Source organism: Anabas testudineus, chromosome 6 (assembly GCF_900324465.2).
Source record: "Anabas testudineus chromosome 6, fAnaTes1.2, whole genome shotgun sequence".
In the NCBI taxonomy this organism is placed as follows: Eukaryota; Metazoa; Chordata; class Actinopteri; order Anabantiformes; family Anabantidae; genus Anabas; species Anabas testudineus.
In genome coordinates, this window is record NC_046615.1 from 5,216,845 (window position 1) to 5,237,768 (window position 20,924).

The 20,924-nt window shown below is 40.7% G+C and overlaps 1 protein-coding gene across 10 annotated transcripts; it reads right to left on the minus strand.

The window, feature by feature from the left end:
- Window positions 1-5: 5 nt before the first annotated feature.
- On the minus strand, window positions 6-19,512 carry cnot1 (CCR4-NOT transcription complex, subunit 1). Of its 10 annotated transcripts, none has more exons than XM_026364600.1 (49): window positions 19,361-19,512; window positions 17,268-17,563; window positions 17,026-17,133; window positions 16,447-16,545; window positions 16,211-16,279; window positions 15,956-16,010; window positions 15,561-15,764; window positions 15,310-15,478; window positions 14,829-14,955; window positions 14,574-14,684; window positions 13,937-14,110; window positions 13,622-13,749; window positions 13,076-13,316; window positions 12,831-12,950; window positions 12,068-12,190; window positions 11,796-11,947; window positions 11,458-11,608; window positions 11,070-11,280; window positions 10,622-10,747; window positions 10,033-10,157; window positions 9,651-9,937; window positions 9,488-9,566; window positions 8,982-9,236; window positions 8,730-8,870; window positions 8,465-8,644; window positions 8,247-8,363; window positions 8,052-8,162; window positions 7,865-7,942; window positions 7,300-7,477; window positions 6,713-6,867; window positions 6,328-6,624; window positions 5,861-6,001; window positions 5,612-5,716; window positions 5,412-5,531; window positions 5,135-5,329; window positions 4,884-5,026; window positions 4,649-4,757; window positions 4,306-4,475; window positions 3,861-4,092; window positions 3,530-3,778; window positions 3,151-3,314; window positions 2,918-3,035; window positions 2,707-2,808; window positions 2,311-2,484; window positions 2,007-2,156; window positions 1,746-1,926; window positions 1,474-1,606; window positions 1,154-1,288; window positions 6-941 (listed from the first exon to the last, which is right to left on the minus strand). In XM_026364600.1, exons 2-49 carry the CDS (start codon window positions 17,367-17,369, stop codon window positions 863-865), a joined length of 7,173 nt encoding a protein of 2,390 aa, XP_026220385.1. In that variant the 5' UTR covers window positions 17,370-17,563; window positions 19,361-19,512; the 3' UTR covers window positions 6-862. The 10 variants fall into 10 exon arrangements, with proteins under 10 accessions (XP_026220385.1, XP_026220386.1, XP_026220389.1 ...); XM_026364601.1 differs by having other exon boundaries at window positions 863-941; window positions 16,447-16,539; XM_026364604.1 differs by having other exon boundaries at window positions 863-941; window positions 8,982-9,227; window positions 11,082-11,280.
- Between the last annotated feature and the right edge of the window lie 1,412 nt (window positions 19,513-20,924).

The window sequence follows — 20,924 nt, forward strand, 5'->3', positions numbered from 1 at the left end:
TGCGGTGCAGTTTGAATGCTTTATTTACTGTATGTATGCATACTGCAGTTAGGTAGCAAGAACTAAAGGCAAACTAGAAAGGACTACAAAATACAACACATGGACCAATACATTTACAAAACATTCAAAATGTTACAAAATGGGCTGTATTGGTCCTTCTATTGTTCTTCAATTTGGATCTTTGTACAAATCGTTAGATACGATGTTGCCGTCACTGCACAATTTTACAAGTGCCAGGGAGAGACTTCCAGAGCCAGTTTCAAATGGACAAATATCAGCAAGCCGTGTCCACCAACACACGGCACACCAGGGGCAGACCCTCCCCCCACCCCATCCGGGAGATTAAACTACATCTTCCTGTCCCACTCAGGGATAAAAAGGAATCAAATGAAAGTAGCAGGCAACATTTTTCCTTCAATCATCTACCATTCAGCCTCTGTAAACCAAAAAAATACAAAATAAAGATTTGTGTGGGAAGGAAGCAAACCAAGGACTTCGGCAGTGAATGAAAACATGTTTCAATATCTTTACATGTCAGTATACATTTATTTGACATGTTCATTGCTCTCCCCTTCTACTCTCCCCGTCTCCCTTTTTTCCTCGCCAATATTTACATCAAAGCATCAAAAAAGTATATTAAACAGCATGTCCCAATCCATTCTCTCTCAATTCAACCCCAAAGGGATAAACAAAAATCTAACTCTTCAGATCTGTGAGCAGTAGTCCTTTTGTCCACATTGACGACTGTGGTTGCCAGTTTATCCAGTGCCAACAGTAAAGAGGGAGGTGTGTGGATGTGTGGTGGGGGAGTGGGTCAAGGCCGCTGCATCTCTCCCGGGCTACAGGATGACTGGTGCACAGGCTAGCTGGCACCAGTGCCCTCCATCACCTGCTGGGCCTGCTTCTGTCCCATGCAGCACTGGGCTACTGACTGGAATAGCCTGGCAACAGAGGAGGTCAGACATTGACTTAGGAGCAGATCAAACATGTCTAACATCTCTAAAGATACTAAAGCCAAATATAAATGTGTCAGACCAACACGTTCTACCGACTATTCCCTTAGGTGCTTCTAAAACTCTGCATTAGTTTGTCTCACAGATACAACATACCATCAGTTTAGGTTTTAAAGCATTCAGTCAAATGAAGGACCTACTTTTCAATCTCAGGGGCACAGTGCACAAAGTCATGACTCCAGAACTTGAAGGCAGGATTCTTGATCAACTCGATGAAGGTGATCAGTAGACCCCATGGGTGTGGCCTATTGACTATCAGCCTCTCCAGGAGAACCCTGAAGAGCGAGAGAGAGAGGGAAAAAAAAAAAAAAAAAAAATTCATTTCAACATCATCATTTCAATCAAAAAATCATCATCAACATTTCTTAAACTAAGATGGTGGTTGCTGACTTTAGCACAATAATGATCCTTCCGCCTAATCACTGAAGTCATTCAGAGCTCAGGTCAGGCTCAGTCTCACCTGGTGATCTGTTCCTGAATGGCTTCTGTGTTGGCCTCAGCAAACAGATACAGCATGGTGCAACTGAAGTAGTGAGTGTGGCTGTTGGGGTAACGCAGCTGATTGGCGATCGCATTCAAGAACAGGTAACGGCCTGGAATTTAAAGAAAACAAAAACACACAGCACATGACACCAGAAACCTTAGAGTAAAGATGTTAGAAACCTAAAAACAACAAGATATCCATTTGGCTCTACACAACACCAGGGCTTAGATGGTATACTGTCATCTTACCTTCAGTGTCCAGGTCCACTGCCAGGTTCTGGAAGATGTCCATGTGTGCAGAGTGTGTGATCGTGCTCATGGAGGGGGTGCTGCCCTTATTGTGGATGTGAGCGATTGCCTGTGTGCCTACATACAACACTAGAGCATTGATCAGCTGGATGTTGTAGCGGTTTCCTGGCTCATTAGAAACCTGGGCGATGAAAGATGAAAAATTACTAACAAAGTTGAAAACAAACAAAGCATATGTGATTGGATGGGCAGTGGTCCTACCTGCAGGTTGCTGCGCAGCTCAGACAGGAAAGTAACTGGTGAGCGGGTTTTCAGGTACGAGTCCAGATCCTTCTTGAACTGGGAGGGCATAACTCCTGTGAAGTTTGTGAGGATACGGGGAGCGATGTTGATCTCGCTCAACATGTCCACCTGCAGCAACAACAGATGTGTGACATCAGGTCTTAATCTTTCAAATAACATTCAGCCCTACATTCTGTGGCTGTAGTAAAACTAAACAGCATAAACACGTCCACCATTTAAAATTCTGCAGCAGCCACTTGAGTTTGTGTGGCTCCAAATCTACCTTGAGATTGGGTGTGAAGGGGTCAGGGAGCCTCATGTTGCGTGGAAAGGCACTGAGGATGAGGTTGCGGAGCTGGATGCAGTTGGGTGGGATAACATCACAGAAGCCGTAGTGGTAGTCACACAGGAACTCTGGGAAGTCATGCAGCAGGACCAGCAGCACACGCAGTGTGCCCTGAAACAAATTATATGGGTACAAAGAAGAGTTGTGTTATCCAGATGTTCAATGAGGAACATGTGATCATCAAGTTAGTGTGTTTTTTTTTTTTTTTTGGTTAAAACCTACAGTCTACAGGACTATCCCCATGAGGCTGTAATGGGCAAACCCCAAATACAAGGAGATGTTACTTCTGTGCAACAAGGGGAGGGAAAAAAATAAATAAAATTCATATAGCACCTTGTAGAGGATTTGCATAGGTTTGTTGAGCTCTACATTCCTCAGGAAAGGTGCCAAGTACTTGAAAAGATCAATCAGCAGCTGTGCATACATGGGCCATCCCTGGAAGACAACAGCATAATACACAAATTCAAAACCCACCAATATATACAGGGAGAGCAGAAACCCATGTATTATATGTAAATTAGATAGCCATGTCATGTCTCCATACTTTCTGCTGTGGTGTGTGTGCCAGCATCCTGGCAATGAAGATACGGTGGGAGATGAGTTCAAGCCAGGCGTACACAAAGCCAGGTGCTTTGGTGGGTCTCAGGATGTGGAAGGTATTGCTGCAGATACAAAAGAAAGGGACTTAAAACCAAATACATCTGACATACATATTAGCCGGCCCTTGTTTAGCCTTTGATGAGACACAGGCAGACCCAGGTATGGTTGATTTCTTACCAGAAGGCAGTGAGAGTCTGGAAGTTAATGGTCTCAAGAACATGTTCAGGGGCATTGAGTTCCAACAGCAGCATGATGAAAATGCGGTGGTATGGCAGCTGCTGGAATTCTGTCTGCCGAACATCATGGTCCTGGATCAACACCCCAACTACGATGCCCAGCACCTAGAGGAACAATCAGAGCAACAGACCATCATGTAGACAAGGTACCATGCTGTTTAGAGCTCAGAGAGCATATCAAACATCACCAGAAGTGGCATTAACAAAACACTTAATATGTTAGTTTAGATTACAGGAATCACTTTCAAGCAATTTCTGTTGACAATAGTTTTAAACTGTGGTGTCACAGATGAAAGGGGCCTAGTAATTTGTCTGTGTACCTTGTTGAGGAGGTTGATTTTTGTCACTGTGTTGGTGGCCTCTCCAGAGTGTTTGACCAGTAAGGCTATGAGCCTAACAAAGGCATCCAGGTTGTGGTAACACTTGGCTCTGATGATGGCTGCGCTGGCAGCTGGATTGTGCTGCTGCTCAGCTTGTGCCCGATAGCTTATCTCCACGCACATTTCTGTGCACAGCCGGAAGAACCTTGTGATCAGGTCATCTGTCTTCAGGATACCCTGTTGGTGCATCTAGAGAGATAAGAGGACACAAGATAAATACAAAGAGCAAGAGTAATCACCGATTGCTCTGAAGTGACAAACGGCCGGTTACCTGGCCAACAAAGGCAGAGAAGGCTTTGGTGCTATCTCTGCCAGCAGCAGCTGAGTGATACAGGTTGACCCATTCCCTCAGGAGGTACTCTGCCTTCTCCCTTAAGCCTGGAGGATCATCATATTCTGAAGCCTGTGAAATCCCAGAGTGCATCATGAAGTTGGGTCCACCGTGGGCCCTGTCAATCATGGCCTCATAGTTGGAGCGAACAACATCCATCAGCTGGGGAAGACTTGGGTAAACAACAAAAATAAATAAGTGAGCAAAATGTTACTACATCAGGCTTATTAAAATTGGGATAAACATCTACAAAGTGGTTTGCATTAGGATCCAAGCAATCCATTAAACTGATAGTTGTACACCTATTTTTTTATTTTATTTTTTTTTTTAAATCAGAAACCTCTTTCATATTAAAACCAAAATATTTTAGTAATTTAACACTTACCCCTCAGGGGCATTAGCTCTGGAGTGTGCACAGGTCCTCATTAAAGTCTCAATTGTGTGGAAGAGGTCAGCCTCTGTGACGTGACTAACACTGCGTTCATCCACCAGAAGCAGCTTCACTAACTGCATGGCAAATGCAACTGCCATGTAGTGCAGTCCATTTTCCATAGACTAGAAGAAAAACAAAAAAAAAAACAAAGGTGTCAGCTAGTAATGGCACTTCACCTGCCAAGACAACTAGCTTACTAAGCTGAGCTCTTCAACAACTATGGAATATACAATCATTTTATTAAAAAGAACTTTAGGTAGAAATAAAAACTATATTCAGTTAAGATATTTTGTACCTGTGCCAAGTGCAGGTCATACTGCTGCATATTCACAAGGTGATTCCTGATCAGAAGCTCCACAGCCTCTACATTGTACTTGTACTCATCACGGCATTCAATCAGACACCTGTAAACAAATACAAAATAATGCGTCTTTCCTTGTCCATGGGCAGCGACTGTTTTTCCATGCAGAAGTATTAAGAAAATAAACTTCTGTGGTACAATCTTACATAATCCAAACAACCCAACTCACCTGGTGATCTGCTTGTTGCACCACTGTGGTCCATAGGCACGTCCATCCTGAAGGGCTTTAAGCACCAACAGGTGGCACTCCCTGTAGCGTAGCAGCAAGTCTGCATCAGCCCCACTCGTAGCATCCAGAAGACCTTCCACAGCCTGAGGAATCAAGACACCAATTTAGTAGTAACACTGGTTAGCAGATTACACCCATGCCTGCTTCAAATACTACAGACTTAACTGAATCCGTAAAAGTATTAAATCTACCTTCTGCAGAAGGCCAAGTGCAGCAATGCCATCCCTGGAGTTCCTAGCCAAGGCAACAGCTTCCAGCAGACTGCGCAGGGCCTGGGTCAGAGGGTTCATGGCAAGGGCAGGAGGGATGGCATGAAGATGCTGCTCCAAGTCTGCTATGCACTTGTCATAGATCTGAGCCACATCATCTGTGGCCCATGCCTGTTGCTGTTAGAATAGAATCAAGTACATTTTAGAAACCACAGCCTGTGTTTAAGAAGCACCGCAACACAGCAGAAAAACAACTTGCCTTCATTGGCTGAGCCAAGAAGCCTGTAGGTTGGGAGAGATCATTACTGGGTAGGAAACCTGGAATGTTCCTGGCAAACTCCTCATATACAGCCAGTTGCTTAGGGTCCACTCCTCCTACCTACAACACACATGCATTTAGTCACTGATCATTCACGACTACGCCCCCTTATCCATAGCTTGTATATTCTTGCAATTTACCTTGAGTCTGATCTGTTCAGGCATACGTTCAGCCTGGTACGTAAGAACAACAGGATCACAATAACGACGTCCTTCTTGGCGTGCATGCTTTCTCAGCTCAAATTCCTGCAGAGTAGTAGATCAGACACCCAATTAACAAAATGGACACACTGATGTAACTTGTTTTTCCCCTACAGAGTGCAGCAACTATTAATGTATCAGAAACATTTGTGACTGCTGTGCTAGTGTTTGGGGGGGGTGGCCACTCACAGTGGCTAGTCTTTTGTCCATTTCAGGGCCAGCCTTCTCAACAGCCGTTTTCTGGATAAAGCAGCAAGCTAATTCACAGTTGTCTTGAGCAATCCTGGCTGCAGCCTCCTCCATCATTTCCCTCTGCTGGGGTGTTGGTGCCTGAGAGAAGAACGAGTTTAAGTTAGAGAAGGAGTATTGGTCCATGTCCATACTGTGCATATTTATTGTCAGCAGAAAAAGAAAAGGATGGGCATGTAGGCAAAATATGGGGAACATGTTTTTAAGTATTAATAAGAAAGTTGAATCATGGGAATGTTACCTCTTTTTTATTATTATTATTATTATTTATTTATTTATTTATTTTATTTTATTTTATTTATTTTTTTTTAAAGGTCAAAACTGTCCATTTCCACTACAGTTTTCTTTATACTTTGTATTAAACTAGCTGTTAAGGACATAAGCCCCCTTTATGGGATTGAACTTACTCTTAGTGCAGCAGCAAAACTGTTCTTAAGATTGGTGGCAATGCTCATGAGGAGGGGTTCACGGCATGTAATCATGGCCATCCCAGCAGTCAGGTTTCTCATCATATGGTGGGCAGCCACTCGCATACGGGACTCCTCTGAATCCAGGGCAAAGTCCTTCCTAATGATCTGCTCACAGGTTGTCATGGCAATTTTGATAGAGCGCTCAACCACTGGATGCACTAGCTCCTGGACAGCCCGCTCCACTGACTGCCGCACACACTGCTTCAACTGAGGATGGGCCTGTAGCAGGGGGATCTAAAGAGAAAACATTAGGCACATAAGAAAAGTCAGAAAAATACCTAACTATCAAGTATGCTGGTGGTCTGCAAGACTTAATACTTACGTTGACATTTATATTGATGTGTGGGGCAAGGCCGGCCAAGGCATAAACATTGATGTCGTGGTAACTGAACTGTGGGGTTGGAGGCCCGGTGGTTGTGCAAGTAGTGGTGGTGGCAGCTGGGGTTGAGGGTGGAGCTGCAAATGGAACAAAGTCTCCTGTTGGTCACAAAATGCTTATTTGATTAAAATCACAAGAAAAAGGTACATTATCCACACATTAACAGAAATGAAACATTTACTAAACATAGATACTAAGCTTTGCATTGTGAAATTACAGGATTTACAGCAAAATGCAGAAATGGTATTATAATATATATAATATAATAGGGTAATTTATAACATACTTATCATCCCAACATTAATGATATGGATTCAAATTGTAATTTAAATTAATCCAACTGAGTGAAGCACTTTAACTCAGCTTGAACATTTAGTCACCTAGTCATTTATGAAGGTTTGAACTTTAGACTAAAACCGTTATATCAACCTGGACAAAGCCAATAAATTACTAGGAAAGAATGATAAAGCACCCAGTTCTTTCAGATTTTGCTGTAGAGAGCATCATAAAATTAAATAATGAGCATCCACCTGTAGTAGAAACTGGCAGCATATCCTCTGGAGGCTTTGCCTCTTTCTTTGGTGCAGACAGCTGTTCTTCCAGGTTCTTCAACTTCTCCTTGTCTTTCAGCAGGTTTCCTGGCTTGAGATCATTGATGTCCAGAGACAAGTTCTTACACAGAACTTCAATCTCAAACTTTAAATTGAGCTGCAGTGAACAAGCAAACAATGTGAGCAACAATTTTATATGTCAAGGTTACATTTTAGTCACTTTCATGTACAATGATTGTTCTCTTTAGTTGCATTTTTTATGTAGGTATTCTTTATATCAGTGTTACAAGCAACAGTGAGTGCTAGGCAACAGGTTGATGTGCATGGTGACTACAGTATTTCTAAGGTTCACCATTATGGACTTTATTTTTGACATATTTTCATCCACAATTGTATTATGTTTTTTTGTATGCGTGTCCATGTAGATCTTTTTGGTAGTGGTTCTTTTTCTGTCTAAATTAAGAAACTGTAACCATGCAAACTAAGATCTTATTAAGATCTTTAATCTTAATGCAGTAGGGCACAGTGCAATGAGTCTAACTACCTTGAGGTCATGTTCCTGATGCAGCTCAGCAAGAACATTCATGATGGCCATTGTCCAGGGATTCTGAGGCCTGAAAACCTACAGCAGAAGACACACTGGTTAGAACTCACTAATAACGCAAACAAGGGAGTTTTGGACAAGAAGAGACAATTAGAAAGCGGCATCTCAGTATACGATTATTACTCACCATACTCCGCAGACTGGACTCCAAAACTTTTGCCACAAAGGGAACCACATAAAGTAGCTCCTGTTGGCCTTTCACATAGGCCTCTAGCAGCAAAGATTTAACTTCCAGATCCTAGAAAAAGCAAGAAACAGTCCATTTAAAAAGGGGGAGTGCAATAACATAATGATGCTGCAAAATCAATGAACAAAATCTTACTGTGTAGAGGATAGGCTTGTTTTTGGCCAGTGTAATCATGCCCAGCCAGTGGCCCAGGTTCTTCAGCAGGGAGCGATCAGAGAAATTGGCAGCTGCCTTGTCAGAGGTGAGCAGAACCTTAAGGAAGTAACAGATATTCAGCAGTGTTACAGCTTTGATGACTAGGAAAGAAAAACAAAACAAAAACTTCTGGTGTCGTAATGTCCTCAGTGTTCTACCTTGATATTCCTGTATGTTTCGTTGAGGACCATCTTGACAAACTCAGGGTTCTTGAGTGTGTCCAGAAAGTTTGAGTAGAGACTGTGGAAGTTGGGCTCAATACTGACACGCTTCATTACCAGATACTGAGACACCCAGGGCATAAACTCTTCCTTCACAGTCTCCTTCAATTCCTCAACCTGGAAAAAACAACAAAAAAAAAGTTTTTAAAATGTTTCAGAACATCTTTGATTGTTCAGTAATGTTTTGTCAGTTTCACTTTACCTTCTGTGTCATATTGGACTGTGAAAGGTTGTTGAAGATAAAAGCAATCTTCTCCTGCACATTTTCTGGAGGCTCTACAATCCTTTCTGTTTGATCAGTGGCCACCAGCAGGGTGTCAATGTTGGTAGTGTTTATGGAGGGCTACATGTAGGAACAAGGACAATCATCTTTGAAACCGTTTTTCAAATCCTATAAATTTATTACATAAAGAAAAATATTTTGAAAACTAAAAAAATTCAAAGCCAAACTCACAGGTACATCCTTCTTGAAGCCGCTGGGTGTCGGTCTTGTGATTGTGGTGGTCTTGCTTACCGTGGTGGTAGTAGTTGTTGTGGTGACAAGAGTGCTGGGTTGACCAGGCTGTGGGGCTTTGGGGACACCAGGTTGCTGAGACTGGGCCTGGGCTTGAACTTGTGCCAGTGCCAGACTGCCTGGTGTCGTGATGGAGCCTTGCATCTTCACTGGAGGGTCCCGTGACTGTTGGCCATACTCGATATACTGCACACACAATATTGAAAGATGCAGAGCGAGAGATTTAATTTATCTGTTTGTGGGAGGCCTTGTCAATAATAATAATAATAATAATAATAATAATAATAATAATAATAATAATAATAATAATAATAATAATAATAACAATAACAATAATAACAATAATAACAATAATAACAATAATAACAATAATAACATCAGCAGCAACAACAACAAAATAAGATTTTAATGCAGTAAGCAAAAATAAATTAAGGAAACCTGATTACCTCTTGTAAATGGTGGGGGAATTGCAAGAAGTGACCAATTGAAGCCAGGTGTTGACAATATTGAGGGTAGTCCTTAAGTCTAGAAATACATAAGATGTACAAGTCTGGTGTAAGATGACCGTTCAATTAATATTAATTTTACAAAAGAAAGACATTTTAGTACCTGTTTTTGAACCTATCTAGGGCAGCAATTCCAAAGTAATACATTTTGGATCCATAGGGTTTTCTTAAGGCTTCAAGAACATATCGGAGGGCCAAACCCAGGGCCATGTAGGTGACAAGACCCTTCTCAATAATGCCACCGAAAAGGCAGGCAGTGATGTGCAGCTCTTTGTCTGGATACTGGGGGAAGAACCGGTATTCCTCAAACAAGTTCCGAAGCATGCAGTTGAACACCTCGCGCTCACGTTTGATAGTTGAATCCTTAAATCTCTGCAGCATCTCCAGCACCTGGAGGGGGACAACAATGATCAATTTCCTGAAATAATTGAAATTGACTTTTAGATTAGTTATTTTTGGAGAAGTCAAATACTGTTGCTACATACTTCATCAACAGACATAGTCGGGTGAGGTGGGTGGTTGTATATGCGCTGGAAGTAACTGTTTGCTTCATCATCTATCTCCTTACTAAAGTGCTGGTTTGCTTCGGGCCACACCTGAGAAAGGTCAGCTGGAAGAAGAGTAGAAAATAATTTTACATTTTTAAATCAAAAGTGTTGTTTTCTTTAATACTGTAATCCAACATGGGTTGAGCATGGGACATGTAATTCACACATTTTTGAAAATTGTTTTTCAAAGCTTTTTGACTGATGAAGTCAGGTCAATAAATAAAATAATTAGAAAAATGACAAAAGTGGGGCCGTAAGCATAAGCAGACAAGGAATGGAAGACTGATCTGTATTTCCTCTACAAGATTTGTAGGTATAGAAATTAAGTCATACAGCCAATGGTTTTTTTATGATGTTAAAAAGACATAACAGCTCACACACTCCAAAAAAGAAAAAAGTGTGACTTGTTATGGAAGATTTTGCAAATTTAATAATGACAATAGTAGAGGAAATACAGTGCTGAGCGGCACAGGGCGGGGCTCTCAGTCACACCACTACCACCACCACTTACAGGCCTTCATCTTACTCTGCTGAAAGGTTGGTGGGTTCAGGCCTGGTGTGCTCATCTTCCTTGGGCCAAATGGGTCTGTGCTTACTGCTGGCATCCCCAGGCTAGAACCAATACCAGAGCCAATTCCTGAGCCCAAGGGACCTGAAGAAAACATTTATTTCAATCAGTACCTAATTCACATTCTAAACTGCAATCCTTCGAATTCTAGTACTCAAGTACTGAGCAACAGAACAAGTTGCTTTTCAAGTTATTTATTTTGAGTAATTGTTCTTTGTTGGCAATATATACACACATCAACATTTAGCAAGCTAACAGTTCAACTACAAAAATCTGTTGGTCTGACTTCTCATTGAAGCAAAAGATGGCTGAATGACATGGCTACAATAGTCCAGAATGATTTGTTGACCTAGTATGAGCATCTCAGTTATTCATCTTAAAAGAAAATAAAAAAATAGCATAGTACCAGAGTCCATACCAGGGAGCTGGGAGGACAGGCTGCCAATGCCCCCAAATGTGCTGGGGTTGGGGTTGGAGAGAGGAGGAAAGGCCTTTGCTGGGGACTGAGGATTACTGAAAGCTGAACTCAGTGAGGTTGGGAAACCCTGCATGCTCTGAGTGTGTGAGGTGGCTGTACTCCCCAGGTTCAAAGAACCCATGCCAGACAGAGGGTCCATCTAGAGAGCAAGGAAAGGAGAGTGATAAAGAGAGCAAGGGATGGGCAGTCAGCACTACAAATGTGAGATATGTTCAAGCAACATATTGGTAATGTTTATTGAAGATTAGAAATGATCTCTACTATTACAATATTCTGTTTTAAGACTTTTTTTTTGTGCAGAGACAGACAAAGATACCTGTACAGGTGATATAGCATCAAGGCTGCTGGTGCTAGGGGCACGTCCCTTCGGCATTACCCCAGGTGGTGGCTGCCGAGCTTTATTCATGACATTACTGCAGTTAGCAACCATGGTCAGGATAGTCTCAGACAGCTCCTGGGATACACTCCTAAGGACAGAAGCGAAACAAAACTTAAAGGAAAACAAATAACTAAGAATACTGTGATGAAAACGCCATCAAATATGTTTCAAAATTCTTCTTAACATGTAGCAAGACTAACATTTGACATTCAACTCAAGTTATTTGAAAGTGCCCAGCAAGCTAATAGTACAGTAAGACACCTAGCTAGTCTCACCCAGCACAAGACTGCAGACAAGCCAGCATGGTGGCTAAGGTCTCCGGCGGCAGCTGGGCACTTTTGGGCTGGTCCTTGTCTGGGGCCAAACCCCCCATAATGGATGGGCAGCGCCTCTTCAGGAATGTCACACATGCCTGGATAAAAGGTTCCTAACAGGTACAAAATACAAAGGTTTTTGTGAAATAAAAAAAAAAAAAAAAAAATTCTGATATAGTACTACCAAAATATAAGAATATGTATATTGAATGATTTAACCGTTTGTCACTTACCCCATGCTCTCTAATTTTGTCAGTCAGCCATTTGTCAAGTTTGAGGTATTCACGTCGAGAGGCAAGTGCAGCAAGGTCAATAACAAAGGCAAATGGAGTACCATTCAGCAGCATCGACAGAGACTAGGGAAAAGATTTTAAAAAAACAATTGAGCTTATTTTGACACTTGATGTCTAATTTTACAAAGTTTGTCATCTTCTGCTGATCCTTGCTGTACTTTCAGCTTTCTACCAACCAGTTTTCCCCCCCATTTACTAATGCCAAAGCCTGTCTGGACTTGGCTATATTATGGTCATATAGTGCATAGATTTAACTTGGAATGAGGGTTTATACAGGATTATAGGGCTTCAATGATAAAAGATTATATAATTTTCAAGTTTAAAATGGTGCAAATTCATGTTATGTGTCTTCAACGGCTTCTATGGAGTGGGGGGAAAAAAACAAAACAAAATGCTGTTTCTGGCCTGTATCTTAATTTATAGTTACATCATTGGGAAGAGAAAGTATTCTCTTTCACAGAGGGGGAAAAAAATAAAAATAAAAAAAATTAAACACCTGCCAGTGCAGCTGGCACTAGCATAAGCAACAGCTTGACTAAACCACATGGTCATGCAGAGGTCGGGGTTTTTCCAGAGTGGTTAATGCAAGTACTCCTGGTTAGTGCTAAGCTGGGGCCTCTGATTATACTTCTTAAAAATTAAGAATTCAAAGTGGTAAATGATGTGTCATTCATGTAAATTATTTATTTGTTCTGCAACAAACCTTCAAGTCCTGGGCCACATCTAGGATGCGAGACAGCTTGGCCTGGTCATACTGCTCCCCTCTCATGTACCACTCAGCCATTGAATGCATAATGAGCTGACGAATGGAGGGAGACTGTCCCTGGAAGAGCAACCATCATAATAATCATCAACAAATATTATGTATACATGTTCATTTAACAAATGTACACAAACTGGGACTGAAAATCAACATGAGCTGACAGTATGACACAGTCTAACACCAACCTGTCCATGCCAAGCGTAGTGCAAGATGATGGCAGAGTTGGGGTGGTTGCCCAGGAATATGGGCATAAGTGTAGAGATGAGCTCATGGCGCAGTGTGTGCCAGGAGGTGGAGATCTGCAGTAATGCCAGCACCAACATATCTGGGCAATGCTTGATTGGGAAACCAAACAGCTGCTTCACCTGCTCATATTGGCCCACCTCAGATAGCCTAAGCAGGCTCTCCACCAGGTCCAGACTTTTCCTGTGAAGAGTTATAAACAATAAGTAAAACACTGTTCTGACCTCTCAAGAACAAAAGTGAACCATAATACATACACTAAACCACTTCTCCATTACAATATGCCACGGGAAATGTTTGCTTAATTACTTCTAGATTATGAAAGCTTGAAAGTTTATTTTTAATAAGATAAATATGCATAGAATGGGATAGGTGGGGTACTGCTTTAGATGTCCATCTGAGTAATATGCAGGAGAGCAGATGATATTTGCTAAATGATGATATTTAAAATTAAACAACACTTCAAAACTGAAGGCAAGTAACGTTACCAGGTGGCAATTTCCCGATTGTCATCCTCTGGTGGGGCCTTGAGGATGTCAATGGCCACAGTGTGGCAGGGATAGTCAGCAAAGCAAAACACCTCTGGGCTCATCAAAGAGTGCTGAATGAACGACAACTTTAAGAGAAAATAAACAAAATATTCATTAGATATTTAAAAAGGCAATGCTCTCAAACTGCACCACATATAAACACATCAATTGTTAGAGTTTTTCTTTCTTTATATTTTTTTTTTTAACAGTAATTTCCCAAATTTCCATCAGGTTTGCCACTACAGTTCTTTGTTACATTGTCCTGTCACACACCTGTCCCTCTGCATGTTTCCATGGTCGATAGATGAGATCAACAGGAAAGACCTCCAATCCCCCCAACCCTCGTTGTATGCCATACACCACTATCTGAAGGCCTTTACTGTCACGGATGATAAAACCTGGGTGGTCCAGTTCATATGTCACCTCTTTGAAGTTCAGGTTGGGATTCTAGGATTCAGACAGAAAAAAAAAAAAAAACAATGAAAGCTTGGAGGAAAAAAAACAACAACAACAACAAAACTAGACTTACTTTTAGACTGGTTCACATGAGGTTTAAAAAATACAAATGGTTTTCGGAAACATTACTCTAAAATCTATATATAAATCATGCAGTCCTATGGAAATATCAGGGTACAATGAAGGTTTTCTTCAGTCTATGCTCATTGGCCTTTACAAATAATGCAATGCAAATACAACTGTGCCATAAATTCTACTTTTACCAGGTTATAATTTCTCTTTCTGAACAAATTCCAGTACAACTCCATCACCAATTATAACCTTAATAAAAACATGCAGTAGAACTTTGGACATGGATGTTTTTTTTTTTGTTTTTAACACTGCATTTGTGGCTGGATGAGGTAAATAAATATTAAACGTATACATTTTTTAATTAAACCAATTATTCACTTACCACTTCTTTGACGACATCGATGAGAACCTCAACATTCCACGTGTGCGCCTGCGAACCATCATTCTTATCCTTACCATCACTCCAGATACCACTTCCTGGAGCAGAGATGGACTGTAGGAGAAAGCAAAAGTATTGAGAACTTTAAAGTTCACATAAGCAAACATTAAAAAAAGGTAATTAAAATTACAGAATCAAATACTTGTAGGTTCTACAAAAGATCGTATTACAACTTTAAGAGTAAGGTTTTTCACTTGCCTGTAGTGGGATGCCATCAGTTAAGCCAGAGTGGGTACGAGCCATCATGCCCAGGACTCTGGCTACCTGGCTGGCTGTCACCTCCCTCACTCCATACTGGAGGATTATGTTTCTGCACTCATCCACACTGAAAAGAAAAATGCAACAAACAGTTTAGTGCTGACTATAAGCCATTATCTTGAACATTCACACAAAGTCAAACCACCTAGAAATCTTTTTATGATGTCAAATGTGCAGATAAAAACTGCATAAACAAAGTTTTTTGAATTAGATATGCCTGTGACATTTCAGTTTCTTAATTATCCACTATGCAGACAATAACAGTTGACCTAATGTTCCCTAAACAGTCCTTCGTGTAAACATTTTGATTTATCAGTATTACATTTTACAGAAGGCCTTGTAGGCAAAACAACATTTTAAAAATGTTGGCTGTGAATAGAAAATTAAAATATAAGATTTAAAATGTAAGATATAAAATTACCTAGCACAGAAGCCATAGCCAACTTCTTGCATGAATTCTGCAAGAGAACTCTCCATCATGGTTTTAGCTAACTCCCCTGAGTCTGGAAGGATCCTGTCCATCAGAATGTCCCGTTTTTCAGGGTACAGCAGTGGTGCAAGCACCACAGGACAACGCTCCTGGGGGAAATCTGAAACACATAAAAATTATATATAAAATAAATAAAATGTGCATGGATAAAATTTGTATCGAAACAAATTTCTGTTCCATACCTCGGCAAAGTGTTTTGAGGAAGGCGTCAATCTGTTCTTGCCCCACCCCACTGGCTCCCTTCTGGCCAAACAGTAGATGGGAGAGCAGTAGGTGCAAGACCTCTATGGCAATGTCTTGGAAGCCACCTTCCTGGTTTCCTCCAAGATCTGCGTCAACGTATGACCGCAGGAGGTCTGGAAGTTTCTGTTTGATGAACTGCGCAGCTGAGAAATAAATAAAACAAGTAGTTTGAAGACAGACTTGCTTTCTATTTTTTATTTTACCATGCACATACACATACAGGGCACTCAAGAGCAATGATTTTAGTTCTGGTTGCAGCTCTTACGTAATGGCTTTTCAATTTCCTGATACCAATAAATCACAAACATGTAGTGCTTTTGATATAAATACTTACCAAAACTGCGAAGGTCTGCGTTACTGGAATTAAGCAAAGCAAGGCCAAATATCACCTAGGACACAAAAAAATTAAATAAATCCGAAAGTGTCTTTGCTTGTGTTGTTAAGCAACATTTCCCCCAGGGGGATCAATAAAGCATTCATTAAATGCAAACTATAACCCATTACCAGTATGTACACTGTGTACATACATATATACGCATACATAAATATATACAAATATGGTAGTTATGAAGACCATTGCAGAACTTACCTCCTGAACCTTGCTGAGCTTAAGAACTTTACTCAGTTGAGTGAATAAGTGGGCCGATGGCTTTAAACTCTGAAAAGATGAATAACGATAATATAATTCTTCTTGTTTTTACACAACTGTAATGTCTGTCGATGTGCAAGTGTGGGTTGATATCCAAGTGAGTTACACTACAAGTCTTCACCCATTTAAATTCATGCTACAACAGAAATAACAAAATTCTTGCAATTGCTTCTTACCTTCTGGTAGTGCAGCGGATTGTCAATGGCGTAACACAGAGTTGAGATAAAGTTTGGCTTTGATATCAGCGAGACACACTCCTGGATCAGAAACTGTGTCTTGGGCAAGTTGAGAAGAAAATGATACCAAGGAGAGGAAGAGAGTAAAGAGAACAGAGGCAGGTGAAGAGCAAGATTGGGATAGCAAGTCTCAAATTAAAACAATTAATGCTATAAACTCAGTTCTGTCCAGACATTGTTTATTGTATACTACTACAGTAACTCACAGGCATATTTGTAGGTTACACCATATTTTGCTGAGCAAAATGTATTTAACAGAGACTAGTGGTGCTGGAAGGGCTTTTGTGTTTAATCCATACTCATTTGTGGCCCAAGGCAGTACAAGTAATATGGCCAAGTTAATTGCCATTTCATATTATCTCAAATAAAGCAGTGACAGATGGACAAATTTTTTTATTTCAGGACTGGTGTTTAAAATAAAAGTATTTGTTTGATATGAGAATTAATTACATAGTAATACAACCATAAATAACCTCCTTAAAGTAAGCTATTTTTGTATCAATTTGTAAGCAAAATTACCTGGTGAAAATCCTTGCCACTGCTTTTACCATCGCCACTGAAATCCACATGGGAGAAGAGACAGCGTAGTAGATGCCTGTCTGCCTCAGGTCCGTGACGATTTACAATCTAGAAGAGCACAGCAAAAGCATCAGCATATACCAACAAAACAAGAGAAAAAAAAATTTAAGACACTTTCCACAGAAATTTTAACAAATCTGTTAATAGAAGTTTGAAAACAAAAAATCTCTGCCAACACTTACATGCTGTATTTCTTGCTGGCTGGCTCGGTAGTTTTTCTTTGTTAAATTGTCCACCAGATAGCTGATTTGAGACAAAGCCAGCGAGAGCGAGTCAAGATTCATTGCTGGTTGGGGCGGAAGCAGGCGGCCGAGCACGGCGCAAAATCACCATTATTCCCCTTTAGTCACTTCAGTGATAGGTTACTTCTGCTCCCCCCCCCAAAAAGGTGCAAAAATGTTGGGCTTCCAAATGAGTTTTCCAATAAGTGGGCCCCGGTGCTACGTAGAGTCCTTCAGTTTAAAATCAAGTTCAGCATCTGTATCGAAAGGATAAAAAAAAAAAGCAATTTTAAAAACATGGAGAATACGTTTTGCAATGGAAAACAAAATAGGTAGCTGATTTGCAAACTGCTATATACTTTTAGAATTACTATGATTCCAAGTCTACACTGTATTTTGGAGTTATGTTACCATTTTAAATAAGTATACCTGTTCTGTCAAATGAAATTATCTATAAGCTACAAGAGCCACAAACACTTGTTGCAGATCATGGACTGACAGAACCTGAGGAAGCTACAATGCAAAACCTAATAATGCAGATCTAGAAATCACTTGTGAGGACTAGAATTCCCACTTTAAACCACTGAAAGTATGTAAACTACCACCATGTCATGCTACTATTTACCGAGAACATCAAACAAACGTTTGACAGGCTTTGAGGCCTACATCCATGACAGACCCAAAGGCGCAGTCAAACATATTTCAGCTTTTCCTTCCAGAGCATTTATCTGCTAATAAATGCAGCGACAGACATTATTATTTAAAGCGACATAGTTTAAGATGCCTGTTTAACTGAAGTCTAGAGGAGTTATATAAACTTGCCGTCTCCGTAGCATAAACTAGGCCGCGAGTGTACCCTAAAATCTGACATACAGATTCACAGCTAGTATATTTGTTGACCCACTGAACAACTTCGCCGTTTAATTCCTGCCACAAATTTGTCGACAAGTACAAAAGTACAACGCATCCGCCAACAAGAAATGTTCCCACAGCTACTTAAGAACCACCAACCGAAACAAAGAACAAGCTAATGTAAGTTTAAGGCTAACACATTTAGTCAGTAACGCGCAAACAATGCAGTTACGTTTCACTGTGTTTAGCAAACTGATGAATTTGACCATAATCTAAATGATAGGATTTAAACAAATGTCACCTTTTAGGTTTATTAACGTTACTTCCTTGGCAATTGGTGCAACCTAGCCAACCACTTAAGCTAACACCTACATGACGCTGGAAGACACTTGTAAAGGGGAACTACAAGTTAACGTTAGCCAACATGTTTAACGTTACTGAATAATTTAGCTACAGTTACCGCTAACCGATAAATGTGTTCTACACTATCGTTTACAGTGCCTTTATATGCCCTTAATGTGTAGCGTTCCGTTATTCACATTTTACTAATCCGTATAACTTGCCCGTGATCGGCAGATATCACTAACCCCTGAAATGTTAGTAACTCCCAGCAGGCTACGAGCTAGCTTAAAGAAGCTAGGAAATTAGCATTTAGTGAAGCAAACATTAGCAATAGCAACACGAGCCCGCTAGAAGCCAATGTGTATGAATCGGCACAATTAATGAACATTGTGCCTTTTCACGTGTTTGTAGTAACTCTGACCAGCTAATGGACCACTGGCGGTTAGATACCATCGAACATACCGTGCACATGAGCCTGAAGGCCCCGAACATTGCGGACGCGATCGTGCCTACTAACGTTAGCTCAGTCCTTCGGGCTCCGACTAGTATATGGACTCGCAGCATTACAGCCGCAAGAGCTATCTTGAAACGACACAAACGTTAAACGGAGCCGATGTCAATATCGTGCCCAGCAACAATTTGACTAATGTAACTATGGAAAACTACACACACTGCAAGAGGAACGCTGTTAAATTGAGGACTGTTCATTTCTTGATGTGACCACTATGACAGCTGCTTTTCAGCAAATATACCTTCCCCGCGCTGGAAGCTAACGGCCATCCCCTGTGTTCAAATCATTGCTTATGTGTTATATCTAAACCTTTCGACGGTAGTTGACCGAATACATTAATAAATCTCACCGTGCTCCCAAGAAATTAATTCAGACGTTCATCCCTTCTAGTTTCCCACAACAAACTTGACGAAATGGAAGGGTCGCTATGCCTCCAGTTCAGTTTGGATTTCAAAATAAAATGGCGACGATCAGCACCGCGGCGCGCTCACGGCCCGGCGCGTGAGCTTATCCGCGCGACACAGACGCAGAGTGCTCGCCCGTAGACACGCGAGCGGCCCCGCCTCCATATATTCACCTTCCACTTCTTCTTCTTTTGTGGTTTGAGCAGCTCAGACTCTTCTAGGCCCACTACTGCCCCCAGCGGGAGCAACAAACGTGCTCTATCGAGACCCTTTCATACAGTATTGTTTATTAGATCTGCACATGTGTAAACAAACGATGGTTAGCGATTTGGACAAAAAAATAAAATGAATAACAATAAACAAATTCCCAATTATTGTGTGTTATACCTGGTACAGTGTAGAAAACATGCTTGACCTTTTTAGTATTTCACTGCTCACATGAAGAATTAGATTTTTGTCTACACAGCATCTCCTTGAGGTCCCCAGCAACAAATGTATTTAACTCTGAGTTTGAATGGTAAATGATTATTTTCCCTTGTTTGATTTTCCAATATTTTCTGCCAGCACATCATCTTCTTAAAGCTACAAATAGATGCTAAATTGAAGCACCTCCTCCTCAGCTCCTCCGCCTTCTGTCTGTGCTCCGACCAGCACTTGATTTGCAGCATTTGATTGAAAGCTGAAAACCATCAACTGCTCAGCGTCTTCATGTCAGATTTTGTGAACTGGGCTGGATGCCCAGTACTGTACTGTTCACCTTCTCATTCCCAACTCCCTGTTCTGTTTCAACTCTTCTCTCTGCCTCAGCATAAGACACTTTATGTCAACCTTTCATTGCATAGCCTGCTAAGCACTCACACCCATAGAATGCTGCCACACGAGGCCCCTATGCAGCTACAAGTTGTTTCATAATAATCCCAGAATTTCCTACATCTGCATTTACCCTCACATGAATCAGCAACATGCATGACACAGCACCACAGTGGTCTCAAATACTCTACTGTCCCATGTGCTACTTGTCACATTGAGTGCTACTCAGTTAGTCACAACAATTATGTAAATAGGAATATAAGACATTTCTCATATAAAATATGAGTAAAATAACCCTAATAATCTCATAAGGGTATGACACTTTGGGAATTAAGGTCTGATAACAAAACTGAGTTGCACTGTGGCAAGTGTACAGACGGGTGATTTAATAAATTAATCCTAGTAAGGGGTTGGATTACCAGGTGCTTCCACCAGCTTCAGTGCTCTTTAGAATTGATTCAGAACACAATTGGAGGGATGTAATATCATTCCTCCAAAAGATATTATATAAATCTACATATAAACAACAAATGAGGGAATTTGTTGTTGTTTGTTGTTATGAGGGTTTATGTGTTCACATGAATCGAGATGATTATTTCTAATACTTTTTAAATCAATAATAATAAATACTTTTTTGATTTTTCCCTAAATGTTGACATAGGTTTCTCTATACCAAAATAATATGTAAATTATTTTGTT